This window comes from Aedes albopictus, chromosome 3 (genome assembly GCF_035046485.1).
Source record: "Aedes albopictus strain Foshan chromosome 3, AalbF5, whole genome shotgun sequence".
NCBI lineage: Eukaryota > Metazoa > Arthropoda > Insecta > Diptera > Culicidae > Aedes > Aedes albopictus.
Window position 1 is genome coordinate 325000606 of NC_085138.1, and position 24063 is coordinate 325024668.

At 48.2% G+C, this 24063-nt stretch overlaps 1 protein-coding gene across 10 annotated transcripts in view; it reads right to left on the reverse strand.

The window, feature by feature from the left end:
- LOC109623365 (low-density lipoprotein receptor-related protein 1) overlaps nt 1–24063 on the reverse strand; it is an 880389-nt gene continuing 856326 nt past the window's right edge. For all 10 annotated transcript variants that reach the window (XM_062842854.1, XM_062842859.1, XM_062842852.1 and 7 more), the window contains 12 exons: nt 20123–21112; nt 19792–20064; nt 17662–19686; nt 17397–17604; nt 12160–17333; nt 11317–11706; nt 9576–10990; nt 8305–9123; nt 7795–8143; nt 7563–7721; nt 7369–7489; nt 1–1594 (listed from right to left, as the gene is read on the reverse strand). In XM_062842854.1, coding sequence (XP_062698838.1) covers nt 1409–1594; nt 7369–7489; nt 7563–7721; nt 7795–8143; nt 8305–9123; nt 9576–10990; nt 11317–11706; nt 12160–17333; nt 17397–17604; nt 17662–19686; nt 19792–20064; nt 20123–21112 — 12109 coding nt within the window. In that variant the 3' untranslated portion in view covers nt 1–1408. The remainder of the gene's footprint in view (nt 1595–7368; nt 7490–7562; nt 7722–7794; nt 8144–8304; nt 9124–9575; nt 10991–11316; nt 11707–12159; nt 17334–17396; nt 17605–17661; nt 19687–19791; nt 20065–20122; nt 21113–24063) is intronic.

Here is a 24063-nt window from a genome sequence, read left to right on the forward strand (position 1 = left end):
TTGCAAAATTACAGTCTTTATTTTAAACGATTTTCCTATTCCTTTTCTCATATGAAAAATTCCAGCTAACACCATCCATCAGCTCCATTTCGAGATTTGTTCGTTTTATCGCACTATCGTAACCCCCTTCTTTCCAGTACAAAAACCAAATTCTCTACATCTATGTTCACGAGTATCTCGTCGCGTATAAAACTTGCAAATGTTTCGTTTGCTGATTGATTTCCTCCTTTAGCTTACTCAGCGAATAGCTATTTCTATGTGTTTTTCTATTCTGCATTGGCAAACTGGGAATTGATTTATCTAAATATGGCATTGGAGCAGTGTGTTCATGTTGTGTTGTGTCATCTTCCTTTATGGCATTATGTTTCAACCTTTCAGATAAAAATCGTTTCCTCCTTCCGGAGAAGTTGCGTTTCGTTCACATAATTTTTAACTAACTATTATTATTTTAACCGCTGCCCTTCACATAATTTCTCAAAACTAGTAATATTTTGTTTTAATGTTAGGATTCGTTTATTTACGTTTTGTTTTTAAAAAATCACAATCAATTTCTAGAGTGTTTCGTTTTACTTCTTGTTTCTTTACAAACAATTATGAATCTGTTGTTATTTCTTTTTAACAGTAATTGTTGCTTTGTTATTCGCTAAGGTTTTGCTTATTATCAAAAAGTGGATGGACAAATTTCGCCTCATGGTTAGTTTAATTTTTATTGTTGCTTTGTCATTGGAGAAAAAATGTGTTCGCTTCCTGGGAAGTGCGCGTCTTTTAAATGTCGAGTAAAATGTCATAATGAAGCTGTTGCTGAGTATTAGTTATATCTATCTGGATACTGTAAATGTACACTGTAGTGATTATTGATTAGTTAACATAAAAGTATTTAAAGCTCATTGGAGTGATCTTTCCGATCTGTCCTACCACTCTTTCACGGCACCGAGTTCGGTCCTTGACTAACTAACAGAACATAGAAGCTATAGTAGATTCAATTTGATTCTAATTCACTCTCTCTCGCTTCGTCCATTTTACTAAATTGATCTCGCTCAAATGCGATCGTTCCATTCCATTGAAATCACTTACATTCACTAAAAGTGATTTTCGAGATCTTCTAAACTTGTCTAGCTTGATCCTAAACCTAAGTTAATGTGGAAGATAGTGTCTATTCCTATACATACAGAATATCTACAAATCCTTTGCGAAAGGTTACTAACAGTAAGAAAATGACTATTATTTCGTTCCTACATAAAAGCGTAACGAAATCAACACATAGTTTCTAACAGTATCATATGATTCATCGAGAGAAACATACATCCAAACATACCTGGCACAAGTGACAGCCCAACGCGCATTCCAGAGACAATCGGAACCCGATCGCCCTCTAGAATCGCATTTGCTACTATTTCTTCATCCGGTATCATAACAAGTCCTGCGCGCTCGAGTCGTCCAGCGTGTGCTGGAGCAGGCCCTTCTTCTCCTCCGGGGCCGAGCCGGACATGGTCAACAGCGGGTGGGCGCTGTTGCTCGGTATCGAGGACGAGTCGGCGTGCACGTTCACGCTGCCGGCGTACATCGAGTCGTACACCGGGTTGGCGAAGTGGGCCTGGGAAAAGAGAAGAGTGAGATGGAGCAGTTGAAATGAATGAAATCTGATACAAATAAAATAACAACATAAATTTTTCAACAAAAAATAATTAATAAGGACGGGGCTTCTAGACGCACAAACAGGAGGTGATTAAAAGGTGGAAGTAGCACTTTAATGAGCAATTGGTCGAGGAGCCTAAGTAACACGCATGTCATATAAGAGTTACGACAACGCAAGTTTTGGTTGTATAGAAGTTAATTTGATGTTATTTCAACACAATCTAAGAATAACGCCAAATTAACTTCTATACAACCAAACCTCTTATATGACATGTGTGTTACTTGGGAGAAGATCATGTGCACGGAGGAAACGACTGCATCAGTTCAGTAGAGGAGATCAAGAAAATGGAGCATCTATCGGAGGAGTGGAAGTAAGGAGTAATCTACCCCATTCACAAGAAAGGCGTGATATCCTTGATCATTTTCTTTGGTCTTTGGTCACCTAAAACGCATGATTTCCTGGGAAGTTATCAAGTCGGCAATACAGTGAATGCCAAGCTCATCGCAATGGATACCCTATTGTTGCCAGGCTCTCCAACATCCTTTTTTCCTAAACTATGGGAGGATAATCTGTTCTATAGACACCTGAACAGGGAGGACCGTCCAGGTAGTGTGGGTTTAAGGACCTACTTCTACACTAAAGATTAAAGCCAGGACTACTTCTTCATCGATCCAGTTAACAACATTCCCATGGTCACCAAAACTTTCGTTTCTCCGGAACCACCATTGCTGGCATTGCTTCGGAGAGAGGCTAGAGCCCCCAAGGTAGCATACTGGCGCTTAGCTAGTTTCCCGAGTGATCCTTATTACTCCCTTTGTCCTCGGAAGGCGGGCAAGATCGACACCACGCCTGCTTCCAACTCACAGCAAGTATCAAGAACTGATACCGCATGCACAGCGATTCAATCTTCCCGTAAGTAAGACCCTATCAGCCAACACACAGAACGACGTGCGGACATAGGGCCTCCGCGTGCCCCGACCTTGTCGAGGACCCCTTTCCAACCGTGGGCTCGGATTCAACCCAGTAGACCGACGCCACGAGAAACGCTACCGAGTTGTTCTCCCCGCGGCCACCTAACCGCTGTAAGGGTCGATTTCGACCGCAGGGCACCGGTATGACCTACGAAGCCGACTCCGAACTCCTGGACCAGCTCTTGTTGTACCGCATCTGAACTAGCCATACTCCGAGTCAGATGCAATGTTACTTCCCCATGGTGCCTATTAATCGAACTATCTACCCTCGGTATCACCCTATTAGTCCATCTCTCTTTGGTGGAACTGTACCACGCGCGCTGCCATTTGACCATGGAGGCCATGGAGGTGGTCCTTGTGCCGCGCATTTCGAAGCACTCCATGTCCTCCCTGATAAGGATGCCGATTGGCACCATACCAGTGGTGACGCAGAGCGCGTCGTGTGACACAACCCTCAGGCACATAAGCCTCCAGCATACAACGGTAGCTTTTTATCCTTAGCGCCGTGTCCCAAGCCGGGCCGCCGTACCTTAGTATGGACGAGGCAACAATAGCCAGAAGCTTACTGGCGTACACCGCAGAGCTGTTATTGGACATCATCCGGGACAGTGCCGCAATAGCTGTGAAGGCTCTTTTACAGGCATAATCAACGTGGCTACCGAAGGTGAGCTTATCGTCGATCATCACGCCTTAGTGCTTGATGGAGCGCTTCGATGTGGAAGTGCAATCGGCTACACTGGTCACCGCCTGCTGCTCCGACTTCCAGATTTTCACAACCGTCACCTTAGTTTTGTGGTGAGCCAACTCCAGTTTCCTGGACCTCATCAACGCCTTCACAACCTTGATCGAGTGGTCGGTAGTCAACTTCACCTCCTCGATCGTTTCACCGTAGACTTCGAGCGTAATGTCGTCGGCAAATCCGACAATCTCCACTCGTCGTACATGACATTCCATAACACCAGACCCAGGATGGAACCTTGCGGGACTCCTGAGGTTATGGGAAAACACTTCCGACGCACCTCTGTGTCTTAAACTGGTACTCGATTCTGAAAGTAACTTCTAAGAATCTTGTACAGGTATCCGGATATCCCTAGACGCAAGAGCGCATCGGCAATAGCAGACTAGCTGACGCTCTTAAACGCATTCCTTACATGCAGAATCACTACCGCACAGGAACGAATCCCCCTTCTCTTAGGCTCGAGTGCTTTCTCGGCGGTTTTTGTAACCGCCAAGATAGCGTCTACGGTGGAGTTCCCCTTCCGGAAGCCGTACTGGTTACTCGAAAGACCATTTTCGCTCTCGATGTACCTCAACATTCTATTGAGGATCTATCTTTTCAAGCACCTTCCCCGCCGTGTCGATCAAGCATATCGGTCTATATGCCGACGGGTCTTGAGGTGGTTTCCCCGCCTTTGGGAATAGAACCAGGCTCTGCCAATTCCATACTTCTGGGAAAACTCCTTCATCTCTGCATAGCAGACCTGAACATCTCGGGAGCCTCTGCAATAGCTAATTTTAAGGCCAGGTTCGGAACTACGTCCGGACCTGGGCCTTACCTACGCTAAGGGACTTTACTATCTCCACAAGTTCCACACCGGTGACCCTCTCCTCATCACCAGCCCCAGTCCCTGGCTGTTCTACAAAAGGAGGCCAAGGACTTGGATCATGAGACGGAAAAAGCCCCTCAATGATCTCCTCCGTGCGACTTTAGCAGTGGCGAACACTACTCGTCGTTCGTTTTGCTCTTCCTTAGTTCGTGCTCGCTGCATCCGCCGCCTAGCCCGTAGGCAGGTGCGGCGCAGGTCCGCAAACACTTGTAGGCCTATTGTCTCCAATTTCTGAGGTGAACTTACCTAGGCATGGTCGCTCTCACGCACGCGAGAGCACCGCTACCAGCTTGTCACCGCTTAAACCAAGTAGGTTTCACTCACGGCGGAGCGCCTCCCTAAATACCCTTCTTCGAAGTACGATGTCCTACCCGCTGAATGCTGTTGTTGTACTCGATACTGTAGCGAACCACCAGGTGATCGCTGTGAGAGTAGCCATCGTCTACTCTCCAGTTCGAATTCCTAGTTAGGCCAGTAACGTTAATAATCGACTTCGCTCAGCTCTGACTAAAGGTATTCTTGGTACCGACATTAGTCAGGTCGACATCTAGTTTGGCCTGGTCAGTATCTCTAGCAAGATCTAACTCCGCTGGTTCGTGGAACGGTTTCCCTATTCCAAGGCCCAGGCATTGAAGTCACCTACTATTACAACCGACCTTCACCCAGTCAGCACGGTCGTCATACAGTCCAGCATCTACTCGATCGATCTTCGCAGAGGCGCATAACAGCTACAGAAGAAGACCTTGTTTACTTTGACGACCACAAAGCCCTCATAGGTAGTAGACACCAACTCCTGGACGGGGTTTCACCCTTCGTCCATATCGCCGTCATTTTTTCCGGATCCATCCGCGACCCAATTTCCGTTGTCGGTACTAGATATGGGTCCGCTATGATGGCGGTATCCGTCCTGCCTGACAAAGCAGCTGCTGAGTTGCGAAACAGTAGTTCAAGTTCAGCAGCGTTACCTCCACTGTGATTTGCCAGCTACGGCTCTTCTGAAAACCGGGCATCTTAGACCTCCCGTTGTTGGGATGCTTGTTGTTTGCGGATTTGCTAGAGCAAATCAAAAACACTTGGGTGGACTCGTGCAGCCTTGTGCCTTATGGCCTTCGCCGCTGCATCGCCTACACAGTTTGCTCCTGTCAGGGCCTTTACAGTCTTGTGCCCTGGTTGCAGACACCTGAAGCAAACCTCTAGTGGCTCGTGTAAGGTCAGTTGGTACACTGACCAGCCCATCTTGAGCTTCCCGGCTTCAACGAACTTAACTATGTCTACCATAGGTAGCTGTATAAAGGCCACCTGTGTCTCTACTGGGCCCTTCTGTAGCGGCTGCGGTGATCATTTGCACCACACACTGTTGCCGCAGTGCCGTGACGAGCTCCTCCTCGTTAATGATCTCGTCTATGTTCTTCACCTTCAGAGACTCCTCCGTAGTAAGAGCCCTCACCTAAACGCCCTCACCTCAACGCCCTCACCAAGGACCTGTTCCGCCAGGTATTTGTAGATGACACTCTTGCGTTCCTTATCGCGCTTGAGCTCGAGGATCATTTCACCTGTACCAGTACGTCTAATACTGCACACGTCGGCTCCCAGATCCACGAGCTTGGCGTCGCTCCCCATCGCGTTCAAGGCGTCCGAGTACTTGAACTGTTCAGTCTTGATGGCTGTCGCTATTCTTGCGCTTGACACCTACCCTTCTACGTCTTCTTGGTTCGGCGTCCCTAAGCACCTTCTCATCTAGGCTTTTTCTCCTTCCTCTTCCGTTCAACTATCGCCAAACGAGAGCCCCCCCCCTTTGGTTCGCCCTACTCCATGGTTGCTGAGGGCCTAACAATCAACGGTCGCAACCTTCTGGACGCCTGGCTGGGATCCAACTTGCCGGCATTACTGCAGACCTTCGGGGATAGTATCCGCCTAGTCTTGCGGGCATCGCCATACAGCTCCTCATTTGACGGCTGCCTCACCCGCTTCTGCGAGTGTTTATCGAAATAAGTCGCAGCCACAACACCTTTTGGGCTTTCTGCGAAAGCGAAGGCCTTCGTCTGGGTAGACTGCGTAACCTTTGCTTTTGCCGGTTTTGCCGCTGTTGCAGTTTTCACGAGTCTAACGTGAGCTTGCTTGGATCCGTCCATTGACTTAAGTACGAAGTCGCAACAGGGTCGTTTTATGGTCCTTACTTATGTTGGACTTCGTGGACGCAAAGTCGATGATCTTACCAAGCACAGCAACCTCCATTATTGCAGCCAGCCCGTCTTGTTTTTGGTTGATGGCCCCATCAAATCAACCACGCTCCGTCTACTATCTCCCCCAGCAGGCTAGCCGGAGAATGAATTGGAGCTGCGTAGCTTCTTGTCCCTGACTCCTCACTTCTCCATAACGGAGTCCTAGCCAACCCACGTCTTGGGAAGGGCTTAGCCTCACCACTACTTCCACTAGTTTTCTGATTTGTTTCATTTGTGCTCATCATTTAGATCCCACGGGAAAGGAGGTCCGCCAGAGGTACGCCAGAGCCCTGCATTAACACGGTAAGGGGCGAAATACTGTGGAATTTCCGGAGGAATTTCTGGAGGGGGTGGGTGCAGATACCCCACAGGCTCCGTTAACGATCGAGTATCTTTTTCACTCCCTCGATCACTCATTACTCGGCACGGGTCGCTTGACACCTTGAATTGGGGTTACTAGTCCTATTCTTAGCGGGCGACTACGCGGCTGACTTGCAGAGGGGGGGGGGGGGTCGTCAAGCCACCTGGACTACCGTCCCTGCTGCCCTGAGACCCGTTGTCTTCGACGGACACGAGACTGGGACTACGCTCGGAGAGAACCTGCAAGCACTCGGAGTTTTTGAGCGATGCTTGCTAACGACGATCTTCGGCGGGGATCTGTGTGGCGGCGAAGGATGAACCACGAACTCGCTGCACTCTACGGCGAACCTAGCATGCAGAAGATTGCCAAAGCCGGAAGGATATGTTGAATGGGACATATTGCAAGAAAGGTGAACAAAAACACTGCAAAGTTGGTGTTCGCCACCAACTGGTAGTACAATAAGGCTTGGAGGGAGTGTAACGGGCGGTGGAACGTGATCTGGAGAGCGTTGGGCGTAGTCAAGGGTGAAGGTTGATCATCAGATCAAAATCGGTACCAATAGTTCACTTACCTTATCATCCTCGTGTACAAACGATGGCACCTCTTCCACATCGCCCAGATACATGGGATTGGTGATCTCCACGTTCTCCGTGAGCCGAGCGTGTGAAAATGGAAGCCCTCCTCTACGTTTCCTGCAAATGAATGAAACACATTTTTTGAGTACTTTGCATATAATTGGTTGAATCAAGAAAGCATAGAACTTACTTCAATCCGTAGAGCGCTCCGCCGAAGCCGGCCACCGCTATCAGTATCACAAATAGCACGATCGCTAAAATTGACAGCGTGTAACCAGCACGATCTCGATCCTCCAGTTCGGCAACGGCGATCTGCTTCAGGCATGTGCTGAGCGAACCGTCTTCGCACCTGTTTGAAAAGGTAATGAATCACGAGTTAGAATCGAACGGCTACACAACACATCACATTCCCAGTGTCATACATGCACTCGTTGATGAAACTGTTGACCATACAGGTACCGCACTCCTCGATGCAGTTCGGTGGTCGTTCGCACTGCGTGCCGGTCCATTCGCCGACGCACACACACGTCGGCACGTACGTCACGTTCCACGCCGCGTAAACGTCTAGCTGGCAGATGCCACTGTTCTTGCAGTAGTTGTTGCACGGATTGCTGTACCCGACGTACATCTGGCAGTGCTTGCCCCCGTACTGGTTGGTACAGTTGCAGATCGGTTTACCGCGCAGCTCCAGACAGTGGCCGGTGTTGCTGCAGACGTAATGCTCGCACGAGATCGGCAGCGGACTGGGCGATGGACGCACCGGTGGACAATCTGCGATAGTAGGAAAAGATGAAGACAGCAGATAGATAAATACGAAGTAAAAGAAAAAGAACGGGCCAGGGATTTGACCCAGCTGTTACATACGAATCATTCGGTTCACCATTCAGGATCAAGTATAGATGGTATTGTTCAACAGTCAACAGATTACTTACATTCTGGTCTATTTTCCGTGCTGTCGCATAGATCGATCTCGCAGTACTGTCCCTCGTAGCCTTTCCGACAGCTACAGAACGGCTTCGGACCGATCATGCAGAAACCTCCATTCCGGCACAATTCCTTGCAATTCTGATTCTCACATCGATCTCCGTACGATCCATCCGGGCAACTGCACTTAGGATATCCCTTCTCAATGGCACACCCTCCTCCATTATGACAGTAGTCGACACAATTGTTGACCTCGCAACTGCGTCCGCTGAATCCATCCTGGCATTCGCATTGGTCCCTATCGGTGGCCGTTTTCCTACAGATGCCACCATTCTCGCACCTGAAGTTGGAACAGTGTTCGCACTGCGGTCCCGTGTAATCCTTCGGACAACTGCACGACAGGCTTCCGTTGTTGGAGATCGAACAATTGCCCCCATTGTGGCAGTGCTGCAGGCACGCTTCCGTGGAGATATCACACCGCTCGCCGGTCCACTGCGGCAAACAGGTACACTTGCGCACGTTGTTCACGATGTAACAGGCGCCCCGATTCTTGCAGTACTCCGAGCAAATGTAGTGTTCGCAGTACTTGCCATCGAACAATCCCGGACACTTGCATCGCGGGGCTCCATTCTCGATGACACACTGGCCAAAGTTGCACGGCAGTTTACACTCGATGGGTGTTTCCTTGGCGCACTGAACCATTGGCGACGTATCGTTTACGATCTGATGGTTGTCCGGGCATAGGCAACGACGTCCCAGGGGAATCTCGATCGAGAGCAGGCAAACGGCCGACTCGTGACAGGGATACATGGAGCACGGGTTGGCAGCTATCGGGAAGAGAAAGGGGTTTGATAAGTGCGGAACTTAAAATTCGTGTTAAAGTTGAGCTTCCATCAAAATGTGATCAAAGCATTTAGAGAAAAACTGGATCAGTTTCAGTGGGACTTCAGAAGGGTTTCAAGATATTTCATGGAGTTGAGAGAAGTTTCTGGGAATCTTGGAAGAATTTTGGAGGAATTTCTGAGGTATTAGGGAGTCTCTGGGGAGAAAGGCCAGGCCTTGAAGTTCAAGGCGTTTCAGGGACTTCTCTGAGAGCCTCAGTGAGTTCAGAAGGGTTTCAGAGGGGTAACTTGGCATTTCAATGGGAGGGAGTCAGAGGGCTATCTCCGGGTATAAGAGAAGTTTGTTTCAGAGAAATTTCAGAGTGGTTTTAAGACGTTGTAAGTCCTTTTTGTAGGTGCCAAAGAGTTTGAGGGGGCTCCTGGGCGTTTCAAGTTACCTTTTCGATTATGCTTCAACGGATGGATGTAGTGCAGATCGGACGACCTGTATCCTCGGGTACCCTGGAACACCTCCGTACCGTTGTCCCGTCCGAATTTGTTCAACCGGAGAATGCTCTGATTGTACAGTATCACGTAGATGCTATCCTCGAACACGTCCAACAGCTTCGGCTTCGAGTAGTCGTACATCTCCCGGATCACGTGCCGATCACCACCGGTCATCAGCAGGCACGTCTCGATCGTACTCTTCCGGTAGTCTGCCCAGTAGAGGCGATTCGTGGTTTGATCTATTGCCAGACCGGAAGCCCATTCGATGTTCGCATGTACGAGTTTTTGCTTCTTGTAGCCATCCATGCCCGATAGAATGATTGCCTCCATGACGGACCACACCATTACCCGGTTGATGGGATCGACAACGATGTCGATCGGATGTTTTCCAGTTGCCGTCAGTGTTGTTTGGTTAGTGCCGTTGAAGTTAATCACGAAGATGTTACTCTGCTTCTTGTTGATCACGTAGATGTGTTCCGTTAACCAGTCGCACGCGATCGCCAATGGAATGACTGTTTGGTCTTTAAGAATTGTCGTTGAGTGTGTCCCATCGAGGGTCTTGACGCGATCACTTGAAGGCAGTGCTCTTGGCTTAACGTTGTGGGGGAACTCCACCGATTCTTCCACTTTCACCGAAGTATCCATATGGACCTTCTGCAGACTCTTCTCCAAGCTGTCAATCCAGAACAGAGTGATGTTGTGTTTGGTGATCGAGAAGTCGAAACGATCGATCTTTTTGGAACTGGTCTGGAGGAATCCCATCACAGTCGTTCCCTGATAGATGCTTCTAAAGTCCGATTCAGATGAGACCAATAGCAAGCCTGGTTCTTCAGCTGCCACGCAGGTGTCGTTACGTAGCGGTCCCTTCCGATAACCAGAAGCACATTGACAATTGTAATATCCCTTCTTGACCAAGCATATCTGACTGCAAGATCCGAACCCGCAGTCCGTTCGAATGCATCCCAGTTCATCCGACTCATCCACGCAGTTCGGATGCCCATCACAGCGGAAACCACTCGGAATACACTTGGAGTCGCTGCTACAGCGGAACGTCCCGGCCGGACACTTGTGGCACATGCTCGTCTTCTCGTCGCTGTTGTCGCCGCAATCGTCCTTGTTGTCGCACACCAGTCCCTTGCGGATGCAGTTGCTATTGCTACATTTGAAGGCACGTTTGTTGCATCCATGTTCGTGGCAGTACTCGAACTTTTCGTCCGACCGGTCCAAACAGTCGTCGATTCCGTCGCAGACCCAGCTCCGGAGGATGCACTTGCCGTTGTCGCATCGGTACTCATCCTCGTGACACTCGCAGTTCTCTTCGTCCGACCCGTCGATGCAATCGTTGTCGCCGTCGCATAGGAGCTTCCTGCGGATGAGAAAAAAAGGTGATCTTAGAATACATTTTAGTAATTACCTACTTAAAACACCTTCAAATGCTACGCTACACATTTGATTATTCAAATAGCAATAGATATCATTTTCAACTGAATGATGTGAAATCAATGAAATTCGTTCTGTTTTGGCTTTAACATTTGATGTCCGATGATCGTGAGATAAAGTGATCCTATTTGGCATGATAGTCGTTTGGCATAAATGATGCCAATCAGAATATCAGAATGGACTTGAGATTTATAGAGCAAGTTTGAAATCCTGAACACATAGATAATCAAAATAATCAAAACAACAACTCACGTGCTCACGCATAAGTTCTGCCCGGTGCACTTAAACTCGTCCGGCTTGCAGCTCAAATCGCAGTCCTCCTCGTCGCTGTGATCCACGCAGTTGTACTCCCCATCGCACTGCCGGATGCCCCGGATACAGTAACCATCCCGACAGCGGAACTCCGACTCCGAGCAGTTGCGCATCTTGCAGTTCACCTCGTCCGAATTGTCGCCGCAATCGTTCTCATAATCACACTGCCACCGGCCGGGAATGCACTTGGAGTTGTTGCACCGGAAGTACGACGATTCGCACGTTACCACATCCGGCTGTTTGCAGTTGTCCTTCTCGTCTTCCCCATCCTGGCAATCGTCCTCTCCGTCGCAGCGCCAAGAATTCGGGATGCAGCGGCCGTTGTTGCATCTGTTGGGGATAAGATTTTATTTTTATTAGAACATTTCGAAGTAACCAATTGTATCAGTATTGTTGCAATTGTAGAACAATATGGCGACCGTAAGATGATCATTGCCTATATTAGTTATCTACGCTATTTTGCAATGAAATAATTCAAGTAAAAAAGATGATGAAGTTCATTTTGGATGTCCGAAGTGCATTAATCGAAATTAATAAGTAGAATTTATAAATTGATTCCAAACATCATTTTCAAATGGAACGTCCGGAAACAATATGGTGACCGTAAGATAGCCATTGAATCCAAAAGTGCAAAATAGGGGTATCTAACAATATTTTGGAGTATCTTACAAGAGTTAATTTCGATAATCAATTATCAATGCCATTTTGAAATTTGGTGTAATCCAACTTTTTCCGAAGTTTCAGTCTCTGAGTTTTTTCACAAAAAAAATTGGATATTCTTACCTGAACTCTCCAACATCACAAGTCCGTTCGCCGCAGTTCTTCTCGTCCGATCCGTCCGGGCAGTCCACGTCGCCATCGCAAGCCCACACCTTGGTAATGCACTTGCCCGAGCCGCATTTGAACTGATGATCGGCACAGGCCGTCACATTGCACCCGATCTCGTCCTCTCCGTTGTAGCAGTCCAGCTTGGCATCGCAACGCTTGTGTCCATCCAGACAGAACGCACTGTGGTTACCCGATCGGGCACACTTAAACTGTGAATTGAAGCACTCGTAATCGTCGCAGTCCTTCTCGTCGGAGTCGTCTCCGCACTGATCGATACCGTCACAGATCGAACTTGGGCTGATGCACTTGTTATTGTCGCACTGGAACTGACCGGATTCGCAGGCGAACTCCGGGCAGTCATCCGGTTCGTCGCTGTTATCGCCGCAGTCGTCCTGCTTGTCGCACTTCCAGTAGTACGGGATACATTTGAAGGTCGAGTTGCAGAGGAACTGAGCCGATGAACAGTTCGATATGCAAGTCTTGTTGTCGACTCCCAAGATGAAGTTATCCGGACAGGCGCATTTGTAGCCTGGTGCATCCGGCGATAGAAGACAAAGAGTTGAGCAGCCCGCTAACAAGCATGGATCCTCCGCTGGTTTCCTCTGTCGATACGGGTGGAAAACGCGAAGATCCATCGGTCGATGAATGGTCTTGATCACGTTGCCGCACTGATCGCCACGGTATTTGTGGCAATACTCGATCGACTTCGTTTCCCAATCCGTCCAATAGACGCGATCTTCCCACACGGCGATCGCGAAAACGTGATGCAAGTTCATGCTTGGGTGCATGTCCCGGTAGATGATCACCTTTCGGTTGCGCCCTTCGAGATCACTGACGGCGATGAAGTCTTCTCGGGCATCGCCCCAGAAGAGTTCGTTCGTTTCAAAACTGATCGTCAAAGCGTTCGGCCATCCAAGATGGTTCTTAACCAGCATGGTTTGATTCGATCCGTCCATGCCGGCCTTACCGATATACGGTTGATCACCCCAGTCGGTCCAGTACATGTTCCGACGGAAGGGGTCCAGTACGATCGCTCTGGGTTCCTGAAGGTTCTCCGAGATCAGAATCTTCCGATATCGTCCATCGAGTTTGGAAATTTCTATCGTGTCCAGGCTCTTGTCACACCAGTACAGGTTCCGGGCAACCCAATCGATCGCCAAGCCGTCCGGATTCTTCAACGTGGATTTGTGGAGAGTCTCTGTCTTGTTTGAACTCAAGCACATCCGTTTGATTGAACTGATCACCGAGTTGACGTCGGACCAGTAGTAGCACTTGGTTTCCCAGTCGAAGTCCAATGCAACGGCGTTGGAAAGGTTGTGTGCCAAAATGGTCATGGAACCGTTGAGATCTACTTCACGAACGTAGTATCGGTTTGAGAAAATCAGTTTCATAGTTTCGATCGAGTCGGCCTTACATGATCCGTTCTCACGGCTCACATATCCTTCCTGACACGTGCAATGATATGATCCGTAGGTGTTGATACAGATTTGGCTGCATGGACGATCCAGGCACTCATCGATGTCTTCGCAAAGGTGTTTGTTGATCGCGTTAACCTTAAATCCAGGTCGGCATTTACATTCATAGCCTACTTCTCGATCTTCGCAGGTATGGGCGCATAGATCCGGCATCTGATCGCACTCGTTGATCTGGCAGGACTTCTCGTCGCTCCAATCACCGCAGTCGTCGTGTCCATCGCACAGCAGGCCGCTAGTGATGCAAACTCCGCTCTCACAGCGGAACAGTTCCGGTCCAGCGCAGATCAGCGTGGTATTCTTGCACAGCTGGATGTCTTCGTCCGATCCGTCTTCGCAGTCGTTGTTGACGTTGCAGGTTAGGTTGTTAGGGATGCACTTCTGGTTCTTGCACCGGAATTCATCGGGTTTACATGCAGTTGGGGCACTGCTTTCAGTGCAATTGATAGGTTCATCGGAACCATCGAGACAATCAGCATCACCATCGCAAACGAATAGTCTACTGACACATTCTCCGCTGTGACAGGTAAAGGATTCCAGGTCACACCCGATCGCCACTGTATCACAGTTCTTTTCATCGGCTCCATCGTTAAAGCAGTCCACCTCTCCGTCGCACATCCACTTCTTTGGGATGCAGCGGCCACTTCCCGGACACTGGAACTCCCAGTCAGGACAAACTCTCTGCTGGCAGTGTTCGCCCTCGTCCGATCCATCGGCGCAATCCGGATTATTGTCGCACTGCCAGCTGTTCGGGATACACTCGGAAGTATTCAAACACTGGAATTGGTTTGGCTTGCAGTGGCGCGTGCAATTGACCTCGTCCGAACTCAAGCTGGTGACGGTCCCATCCAGGCAGTCGTCTTCGTTGTCACATCGCCAGTTCTGAGGAATGCAGTGTCCGTTGTCGCACAGGAACTTATCCGTTGGACACGTCGGCGCGATCGACATCGAACAGTTCTGTTCGTCGCTGTTATCCCAACAGTCGTTCTCCCCGTCGCAAACCCACGAAGCCATGTAGCACGCCGTAGTGTTTGGACACTGCAGGAATTCACCAGAATGCATCGCACTGCAGTTTCGAACCTTCGGACAACCGATCTCGTCCGAGGCATCCGCACAATCCGGATCGTTGTCGCAGCGCATCTTGTTGGATATGCACAACCCATTGTTACACCGGAACTTGGTCTCCGGATCACAGGGGCAGTTCAACTCGTCGCTGCCATCACCACAATTCTGGATATTGTCACAGTGCTGCGACTCCGGAATACACCGCCTATTAGTGCACAGGAAGAATCCCTTCGGACACTGCCGGCTATCGCAGAAACTCGGCATCTCATCCGATCCGTCAATACAGTGCGAGATCTTGTCACATGTCAAGTAAAATGGAATGCATCCACCGACCGTACAGCTGAACGCATCCGCCGAACAGTGCGACGACTGACTCGGAACACATCGTCTTCCGTCCTTCGCCAACACCCCCTGCGTACAGTTGCACTTGATCATGCCGGCCGCATCGACCATGCACACGTCTTCGCAACCTCCGTTCAGCACTCGACATGGATCCGCACTACAGTCTTGGTCGATCTTTTGCACCGCCACTATTCCCATCGGTCGAACAATGTCATTCCGCAACCACAGAACATCACTTCCGGAATACTTGTTGGCCCTGATCACCGCGTGCAGAATCCAGTCGGTCCAAAACAGCAAATCCCCATAGACGGCCATTGCAAACGGGTGCTTCGGGGTCGAGTGCGCCAAAACCACTCGATTCCGTCCGTCGTAGTCCGCCCGCTCAATTTTATCGTACCGTGCGTCGGCCCAGTACAGCTTCTTCGCCTGGTAGTCCAAGGTGATGGCGTTCGGCATCCGAATGTCAGTCGTGATAATACTTTCCAGACCATAACCGGACGGATAGGCGCGTTGAATCGACGCCGACAGTGGATTCCAGTTGGTCCAATAGATCATCGCTAGGCACGGTTCAACGGCAATCCCTCGCGGCTTGTCAGTTGGTTTCAGCTTGATCAGCTCCTTGACCAACCCGGCGTTTGTTTTCGGGTCGTGGGTTATGTTGGACATGTCCAACGATCGGATGGACGCTTCATTATTTGAGGTCCAGAATAAGTGTTTGGTGATTGGGTTGTACGCAAGGCCTTCCACAGTGAGCTGCTTGGTGATGATCTGACGATGGTCCGAACCATTGAAGTACACGGAGTTGATAGAACTGAACTCCACGTCCGAGTAGTAGATCAAACTTCGATCGTAGTCATATGTTAGAGCGATCGTGTTCTTCAGTAAGGTTGAATTCTGAATCTCCGGAATAGGACCATTGCGATTCTGGGAGTCGGTCAGATGAATACTTTCGATCGCAGAGACGCGAGAATATATCAAGAAGCTGTCATACGGTTCACATGTTTTGTAATCTATGGTGGAAACCTTGCCATGAGAGCACGCGCAGACCGGATGCGTTCCGTTGAACAAGCAGAGGTGCTCACAGCCACCGTTGTCTTTGCCACAGGCGTTCGTTGTTTTCTGTTTCTCCGAAGAGAAAATTTTTATATCTTTCATCGGGTTGCTGTCGGCTTCGATCACGGACCAGTAGTTTGTAAGGTTTTTCACATTTGCCACCTTGATATTCCCTCGAACATCTGACCAGAAAACGTTTTCCTCGTACAGATCTAGCGTTTGTACGTTGTCCAGAGTGTTGTTCAGTAACACTTTTTTCATATTGCCGTCATAATCAACCCGCCAGATACTGTCCGTTTGAACTTCGCACCAATACACTGCCTGATTCTCAATGTCCAGCGTCAGATCACTGATCATGGTAGTCTGGTTTACCAAAATGAACTTTCCAGTACCGTCCAGGCCCGTTCTTCCGATCTTCCCTTTACCGGCGTAGAATATGTACCCATTCACGGGATCAACCGCGATCAGTTGGGGACTTTCCAAATTTGACGCTACCACATACCGCATAGAACCATTCAATCTTGCCACCTCGATCAGGTTTCTCTTCTGATCCGTCCAGTAGATGTTGTCTGCCACCCAATCAAGGGCAATACCACCGAGCCAATCCAACGAATTTCCGTCCACAACCTGCTCGAAATTGCTCACAATAACCGATCGTTCACTGCCATCGCGCTTGATCTTCGTTATCGATCCCCGGTCACTGTCCGCAATGAACACAAAATCACTCTTTGCGTGGTAATCGATCGCGGTCGCCAATGAAATTTTCTGCAGCGGTCCGAGCACGACTTCTTTCGGATTCAGCGCCTTCCCCACCGCAAGACCCTTTAGTTGATGCCCGATCGAGTATATCAAAAAGTTATCGATCCCAACGCATCGCGAAGCATCCTGCGGGTCCGTCCGATAACCCATGGCACACTTGCAGGTGTGAGTCTCAGCGGACAGCGGTACGCACAGGTGATGGCAACCGCCTCCGCCGCTCTGTTGACACGAATTGGTTCCGTTTTGCGCCCCCGGATGGTACATTCGGATAGCGTTCACTCCACCGGTATTGTTCCGTACGATCTCTTGGTCCCGGCAGAGGTTCTTGTTGCAACGCATGATCCGGCTTTCGTGCCCGTCGTCAAAGTAGATGTGCTCCCGGTAGATGGTCATCGTACTGATGGAGTGCGACCCTATCGCGCCCAGAACCTCGATGATCTGCAAAAAAATAGATATTCATTATTGGATATTCTTTTCGTCACTTTGTAGCGTGACACTTGCCTTTTCACTTTGAATATCGTAGTAGTAGATCTCGCCCAGTTTGGAGGTGATGTAGTATAGTCGTTCCGTGGCGTAGTCCAGTACCAAACTCTCCATCGGAAAGAATGTGGAGTTGCTGATCAACTTCTTTTCTGAGCCGTCCATGCGACAGGAGTACATCTCGTACAGTTTCGACGCATCCCTAGAGGTTGCAAAGTAAAGTACGCCCCTGAAAAAAAGAGCAAATCTGTAGACTACCTGACTCGTCGACGAAAGTCAAACTCACTTGGACGGATGTACCACCAGGCTGTTGACCAGCGACAGTTCCGTCAGGATCTCCGTCATGTATTCGCCCTTCATGTTGCACGCCAGGATCCGACTGGTGGTTTCCGTTCCCGTAGAGATAAACAACAACTTCGAAATCCAGTCCACAGCAAAGCCCATCGAGTTGGAAATGTCCGTATCCAGGATGGTTTCAATCGGGCCCGTGGCAAGGTATGAGGACTTGATCTCATTCAATTGAATGTCATTCCAGAATAGCCTGCCTTCCGATATGTCGTAGTCCAGTACGGCCGGTTGAACTACCTGTGTCTGATGGCTGATCGTTGGGATAGTGTAGTGATTGGGTTGTTGAAGATCGACTCCGCGTATCTCCGTAGACATGACGAACAGGAGGATTTCCTCGTTCTGTACGCAGCGCTTTTTATCAGTATCTAGCCGCATTACATGAGGACAAGCACATTGGTAGGTCTGGTTCACGCTGAGAAGGCACAAGTGTGAGCACCCGCCATTGTTTGTGGCGCAAGGATTGTTGTTGCGATCGTTCGGCTGTCTACTGGAGTGTAGAATCTGGATACCGAAAGGCTGACTTTGCGTTCGCTGGATAACGGTAACATCCGTGCCGTTCCATTTGTTGGCACGTATCACAGAGTTTGTACGCCAATCCGTCCAATAAACGTAGTTGTCAAACAAGGTTATACTGAAAGGATGCGACAGGACTTCCTGATCTTTGATGACTAGGTGATGATTTAGGCCATTGTAGTCGATCGTGTGAATTGAATCCGAGCGGGCGTCTATCCAGTAGACCCGTTTCAGAACGTAATCCAGAGTTATTCCGTTTGGCCAACCCCCATCGGAACCTACGTACTTGATCGTGGTCCGATCTTCACCTGCCATGGTACACCGTTCCAGCCTGGGAGCACCTTCTTCCCAATCTGTCCAGAAAAGAAGTCCTTCCATCGGATCCAGAGCGATAGCCCTGGGGTTCACCATGTCTCCAGCAACCAATGTTCTGCGATAGTTACCGTTAGTTTTAGCAACCTCGATCTGATCCAGATTGCTATCGATCCAATAAAGATTCAGCCCGATCCAGTCAACTGCCAACCCCTCGGCCGTTGACAGACCAGACTGTACGACGGCCTCCACGTTACTCAGGGAGTCCCCTGTCAATGTCCCCCGAAAGATCTTGTCATCGATCACGTCCGTCCAGAAAATTTGTATTGATTCATTCCCCCATAGAAAATCCAGAGCGATGGTGTTTCTCAGCGAAGTGTAGAAGTTTTTCACGGCCAGCGTGTTCAGATCTACACCTCGAATCTCTTGTCGATTGCTGAAGATCACGTGTGGTGCATCCGGATTGTTACTTCGACAGGTGAACTTGTCAAACGTCAACGTGTAACCTTCTTTGCAACTACATTTGTAGTGCTTTCCATCGGGGGTGCAAACCTGTGAACACGTTCCCCAATGTTCACAAGCGTGATCAACCTTGCAGTCTTTCAGATTGGGCTGGAGAAACAGATGTTCCGGACAGGAGCACACAAATCCTTCCGGTGCATTATGGCAGGTATGGGAACACTCGCGGGTGGCTTTATCGCATAGCTGATCCTTACAACGAAACCCCTCGTCCGTATTGTCTGGGCAGTCCATGCGGCCGTCGCACAGCTGATCGACCTTTATGCAGACATTCGTTGGTCGACATATCCGGTCTGGGTACAAGCAAGCAGTTGGAAGTGTCGCGTTTTTACATTGATTCAGGTAGTGATTGGTGCAGTTCTGGTCTGTTGCACAGAACTGCTTAGCTTCCTGTGTGCACTGAGCGAGTTTCACTTCATCTGCGGTCTTCACAGGCTCCGGTGGCACTATGGTAGTCCCGCTGAAGCTGCCGTTCACCGGTTGATCGCACCCACTGAACGCGTTCAAGCAGTTCAACTTGGGGTCGCACATCTGCGATCGATCAATACACCCGTACGGACTACAGTAGAACTCGTTCGGTTTGCACTCCACGTCGCACTGAACCTCGTCCGAGTTGTCACTGAAATAGAAACGCTGTTGTAAGATATTCGATTACTTCACTTTACACCAGATATGAACATATAGATAGAGATGATCAACTTGGCCAAGAAGAACTTCAACCTACCCGCAATTATTCTCTCCATCGCATAGCTGTGCGAACGTAATGCAAACGCCGTTTTTGCACTCGAACTCGCTACATTTGTGGCAGTGTGGTGGTTCATCGGATAAATCACTGGGACCACAGTCTGGATGTCGATCGCAGACCCAGGCCTTAGGAATGCACCGTCGACTGGTAGCGCACTGAAAGAAGTTATCCACGCAAGTCACGTTTGAACAGTTGGCGTAGTCCTCGTCGGTTTCGTCAATACAGTTCACCGTGCCATCGCACACCAGGGATCTGTCGGAATCGATTGGTTATCATTCGGTCTTCCCTCAACTGCACCGCTTCAACTTACCTGTTAATGCATCTTTGGTCATCACATTTGAAGTTGTGTTCCAGGTCACAGTTCGGATTGCACGGTCCATCTGGAGTCTGCTCCTCATCGCTGCCATCATCGCAGTCACGGTCGTCATCACAGGTAAACCGCTGATCGATACACTGGACTCCGTTTTTACACAAGAAGTTCGTTTCATTGGGGCACTTCATCGGCGGACTGTTGATCGCGGCTATCGGAACACACGCGGTACGGTTCTCATTCAGGACAAAAGATTCTTCACACGCGCACTCCGGACGAACTGGAGTGTTGATGCAGATCCCCGGGCATTCATTGTCGCACAGCTGTTGGTGGTTGCTGTTGTACTGCGTGAGGTTATCGAAGATCTTCAACCCGAATAAACGTGGCTTCACCACCGCGATCGTATCCGTAGCACTTGGATCACTCATGTTCAACCTCTCGATGTTTCCCTTCACGTTATCAGAGAAATAGATTTGCTGTTTGTATACCCCGATCGTCACCGGATAGTGATTGCCCGCCATACCGTCGTACAGCAAAGTCCTGTCCTGTCCATCCAGCGTAACACTCTCGATCAACCCGGTCCTCGAGTCACACCAATACAGTCGCTTCTGAATCTGATCCAACACCAGTCCACTCGGCCAGATCATCGGTCGAATCTTTCCATCAACAAGCGTATCCCGTCGGTTGCCGTCCATCCAGGCCCACTCGATTTTGCCGTCATCCGGTGCCCACGAGGACCAGTACATCATTCCCTTTTTGGGATCCAGTGCGATCGATTGCGGTCGCAACAGATCACGCAGGACGACGTGAGCGATTCGTCGGCTGCCCAGCTTCAGGACCGTTATGTGACCTCGCTCCGAATTGGTGTAGAACAGGTTGTTGCCGATCCAGTCGTAGGATAGGCCATCACAGGAACCCTCCGCTTCCCAGAGCTTTTCCCGGCCGGTGCCGTCCAGTTTTTGGCTCTCGATGGAGAATTTGGACTGTGTTCTGGGGAAATGATTAAAAGTTATTTGGTGGGCTGTTTGACGTAAAGTCGTTTGGCATAATACTAATAGACTACTAAAACCGTAGAATCGGAATGATCTGTTTGGTCTTGGATTATCGGATAATTCGTATGAGCCTGTTTTTGTGCAACAGTTTATGGTTCTACCAAGCTTTTCATTTCTTGGTAGAAAAGTCAAAACTATCAACAGGAAGTAATTGATTAGGGTCTGAAATCTTTCCTGAAAAATTCCTGGAAAAATTCTTTCCTGAGATTCTACAGAATTATTGATTCTAAGAACTACAGAATAAATAGTTTCTGCCAGCCTGCCAGAGATCCAGAATTCACATCCTTAAGTACTTGCACCGAAGTAATGCTGCTATTTGTAATTGATCATTGTTCACATCTGTAGATCTCAAGACTCTTATTTTAGTAAAAACATTCATAAGAAATTATAACTGAACACTTTTGGAAATTACGAACTCTTTTGAGGACTAACCTAGAATTTCCTGGTTCCTGTATGAGTCCTTTTTAAATTATCTTTCAATACTATCCGCAGAAGGAATTCCTCCAGAAATTCTTGAAATAATTCGAAAAAAAATCATCAGGTAATTCTGGAGAAGTTTTTGAGTACATTCCTGAAGAGATGATCAAAGAATTTCTGAAATTTCCGAAGGTACTCCTGAACGAATTTGTGAAGAGAACTTGAGAGGGATTTCTGGAGAAATCATTTAAGGAATTGCTAGAGCAATCCCTGGAAGGCTTCCTGGAGCAATCTCTGGAAGACTACCTGGATATCCTGGAAATCCCTGAAGAAACAGCTGCATGAATCCCTGGAGCAATTTCTACAAGAATGCCTGTAGAACCACTGGAGAAATTCCCGGAGAAATCCCTGGAAGAATTTCTGAAAGTATACACTACCCGTCATAAATACGGACTCACAAAAAGTATTGCAACAATATTGCATCACCCTGACTCATCTCGATATCTCCAAAACCTGAGGACTTACAAAGATGCTGTCTTCAGGAAAGTTATTCAGAAGACCAAAAGCAACAACTTTACTGAAGGCGGCATTTTTGTAGGTATTCTGGTTTTAGAGATATCGAGGTGAGTCAGGGTGATGCAATATTGTTGCAATACTTTTTGTGAGTCCGTACTTATGACGGGTAGTGTACCTGCACGAATTCCTGTATAACCCAGCAGACCCAGCAGGAATTCCTGGAGAAATTTCTTGGATGAACTCTTGGAGCAATCCTTGGAAAAATCCTGGAGAAATCTGCAAAGGAATTCTGAGAGGAAATGCTGTAGAATTTTCTGAAAAAATCATTTGGATATTCCAGGAGGATTTCCTGGAAGAACTTTTGGAGGAATTTCTAGAGGATTCTCTGGAGAAATCTCTGGAAATATTCCTGGAGAAATTCGTGGAGAAATCCCTGGAGGAATCCATGAAGCGATTCCTGGACGTATCTTTAAAGGAATTCCTGGAGGAACGTCTGGAGGAATCCCTGAAATTCCTGGAAGTATTCCTGGAGAATTTCCTGGAAGAATCTCTGAAGAAATCCTTAAAGGATTTCCTGAAGAAATTCCTTGACGAATTGCTGTCCAGGAGCATTTTGTTGAGAAATACCTGCAGAAGTTTCTGGAGGAAATCCTGAAGAAATTCCTGGAGTATTTCGTGGATGAATTTCTCGAGAAGTTCCTGGAGAAATTCCTGGATAAAGTGGAGGAATCTTCGAAAGATTTCCTGGAGGAATCCATAACAAAATCCCTGGAGAAATCCCTGGAGAAATCTCTGGAGGAATTCCTGAAGCATTCCTGATGGAATCTCAGGAGAAATTCCTGGAGAAATCTCTGGGGTGATTCCTGGATAAATTGCTTGAGGAATGCCTGAAGAAATTCCTAGAGGTATTCATGTGGGAATTGCTGGAGGAATCCGTGATGAAATTCGTGGAGGAATCTTTAAAGGAATTCTTGAAAGAATCACTGGATAAGTTTCTAGAGGAATCTCCAGAGGAATCCAGGGAGATTTCTATTATTTTTATATATCTGCAAAATTCCCTTGAGAAAATCCTGGAGGAGTTTCTAGCGGAATTTGTGGAGGAATTATTGGAGTAAACTTCGAAGGAATCCCTAGAGGAATCCTTAAAGAAATTTTGGAAGAAATCCCTGGAGAAATCTGTAGAGAAATTCTTGGAGGAATCCCTGGAAAATTCCCTAAGGTATTCCTGGAGAATTCCTGGAAATGATTCTGAAGAAATCCCCAAAAGATTTGCTGGAACAATCCTTAGAGAATCTTTTGGAGGATTCCTGGAGGAACCCCTGGGAAAATTCCTGAAGAAATTCGTGGAGAAATCCCTGGAGGAATCCTCGAAGCAATTCATGAAGGAATATCAGGATAAATTTCTAATTTTAGAAATTCCTGGAGGAATTTCTAGGGGAATTTCTGGAGAAATTCTTGAAGAAATTTCTCCAAGGAATCCCCCAGAGATTCCTTCAGAAATATCTACGAGGATTTCTCCAAAAAATCCTCTAGAAATTCTCCCAGGAAATCGTGGAGAAATCCCTGGAAAAATTTCTGAAGAAGATCCTGGAGGATTTTTCAGCGGAATTCCTAGAGGAATCCCTGCAGCAATTCCTGGAGGAAAATCTAGGAGAATTCCTGGAGAAATTCCTGAAAAAAATCTAGATGGTATTTCTACAGAAAATCCTGAATGCTGACATAATGTATGATGGAACTCCTTGATTACTTCCTGGAGAAATCCCTAAAGAAATTCCTGGAGGAATACTTCGAGGAGACCCTGGTAAAATGAGAAAATCCCTGGAGAAATCTCAGGAGGAATTCCTGAAGCAAATCCTTATGAAATCTCAGGAGATTTAGGGATTTGGAGGAATTGTTAACATAATTTCTGAAGGATGTCCAGGCGCAATTCTTGAAGAAATTCCTGGAGGAATTTCT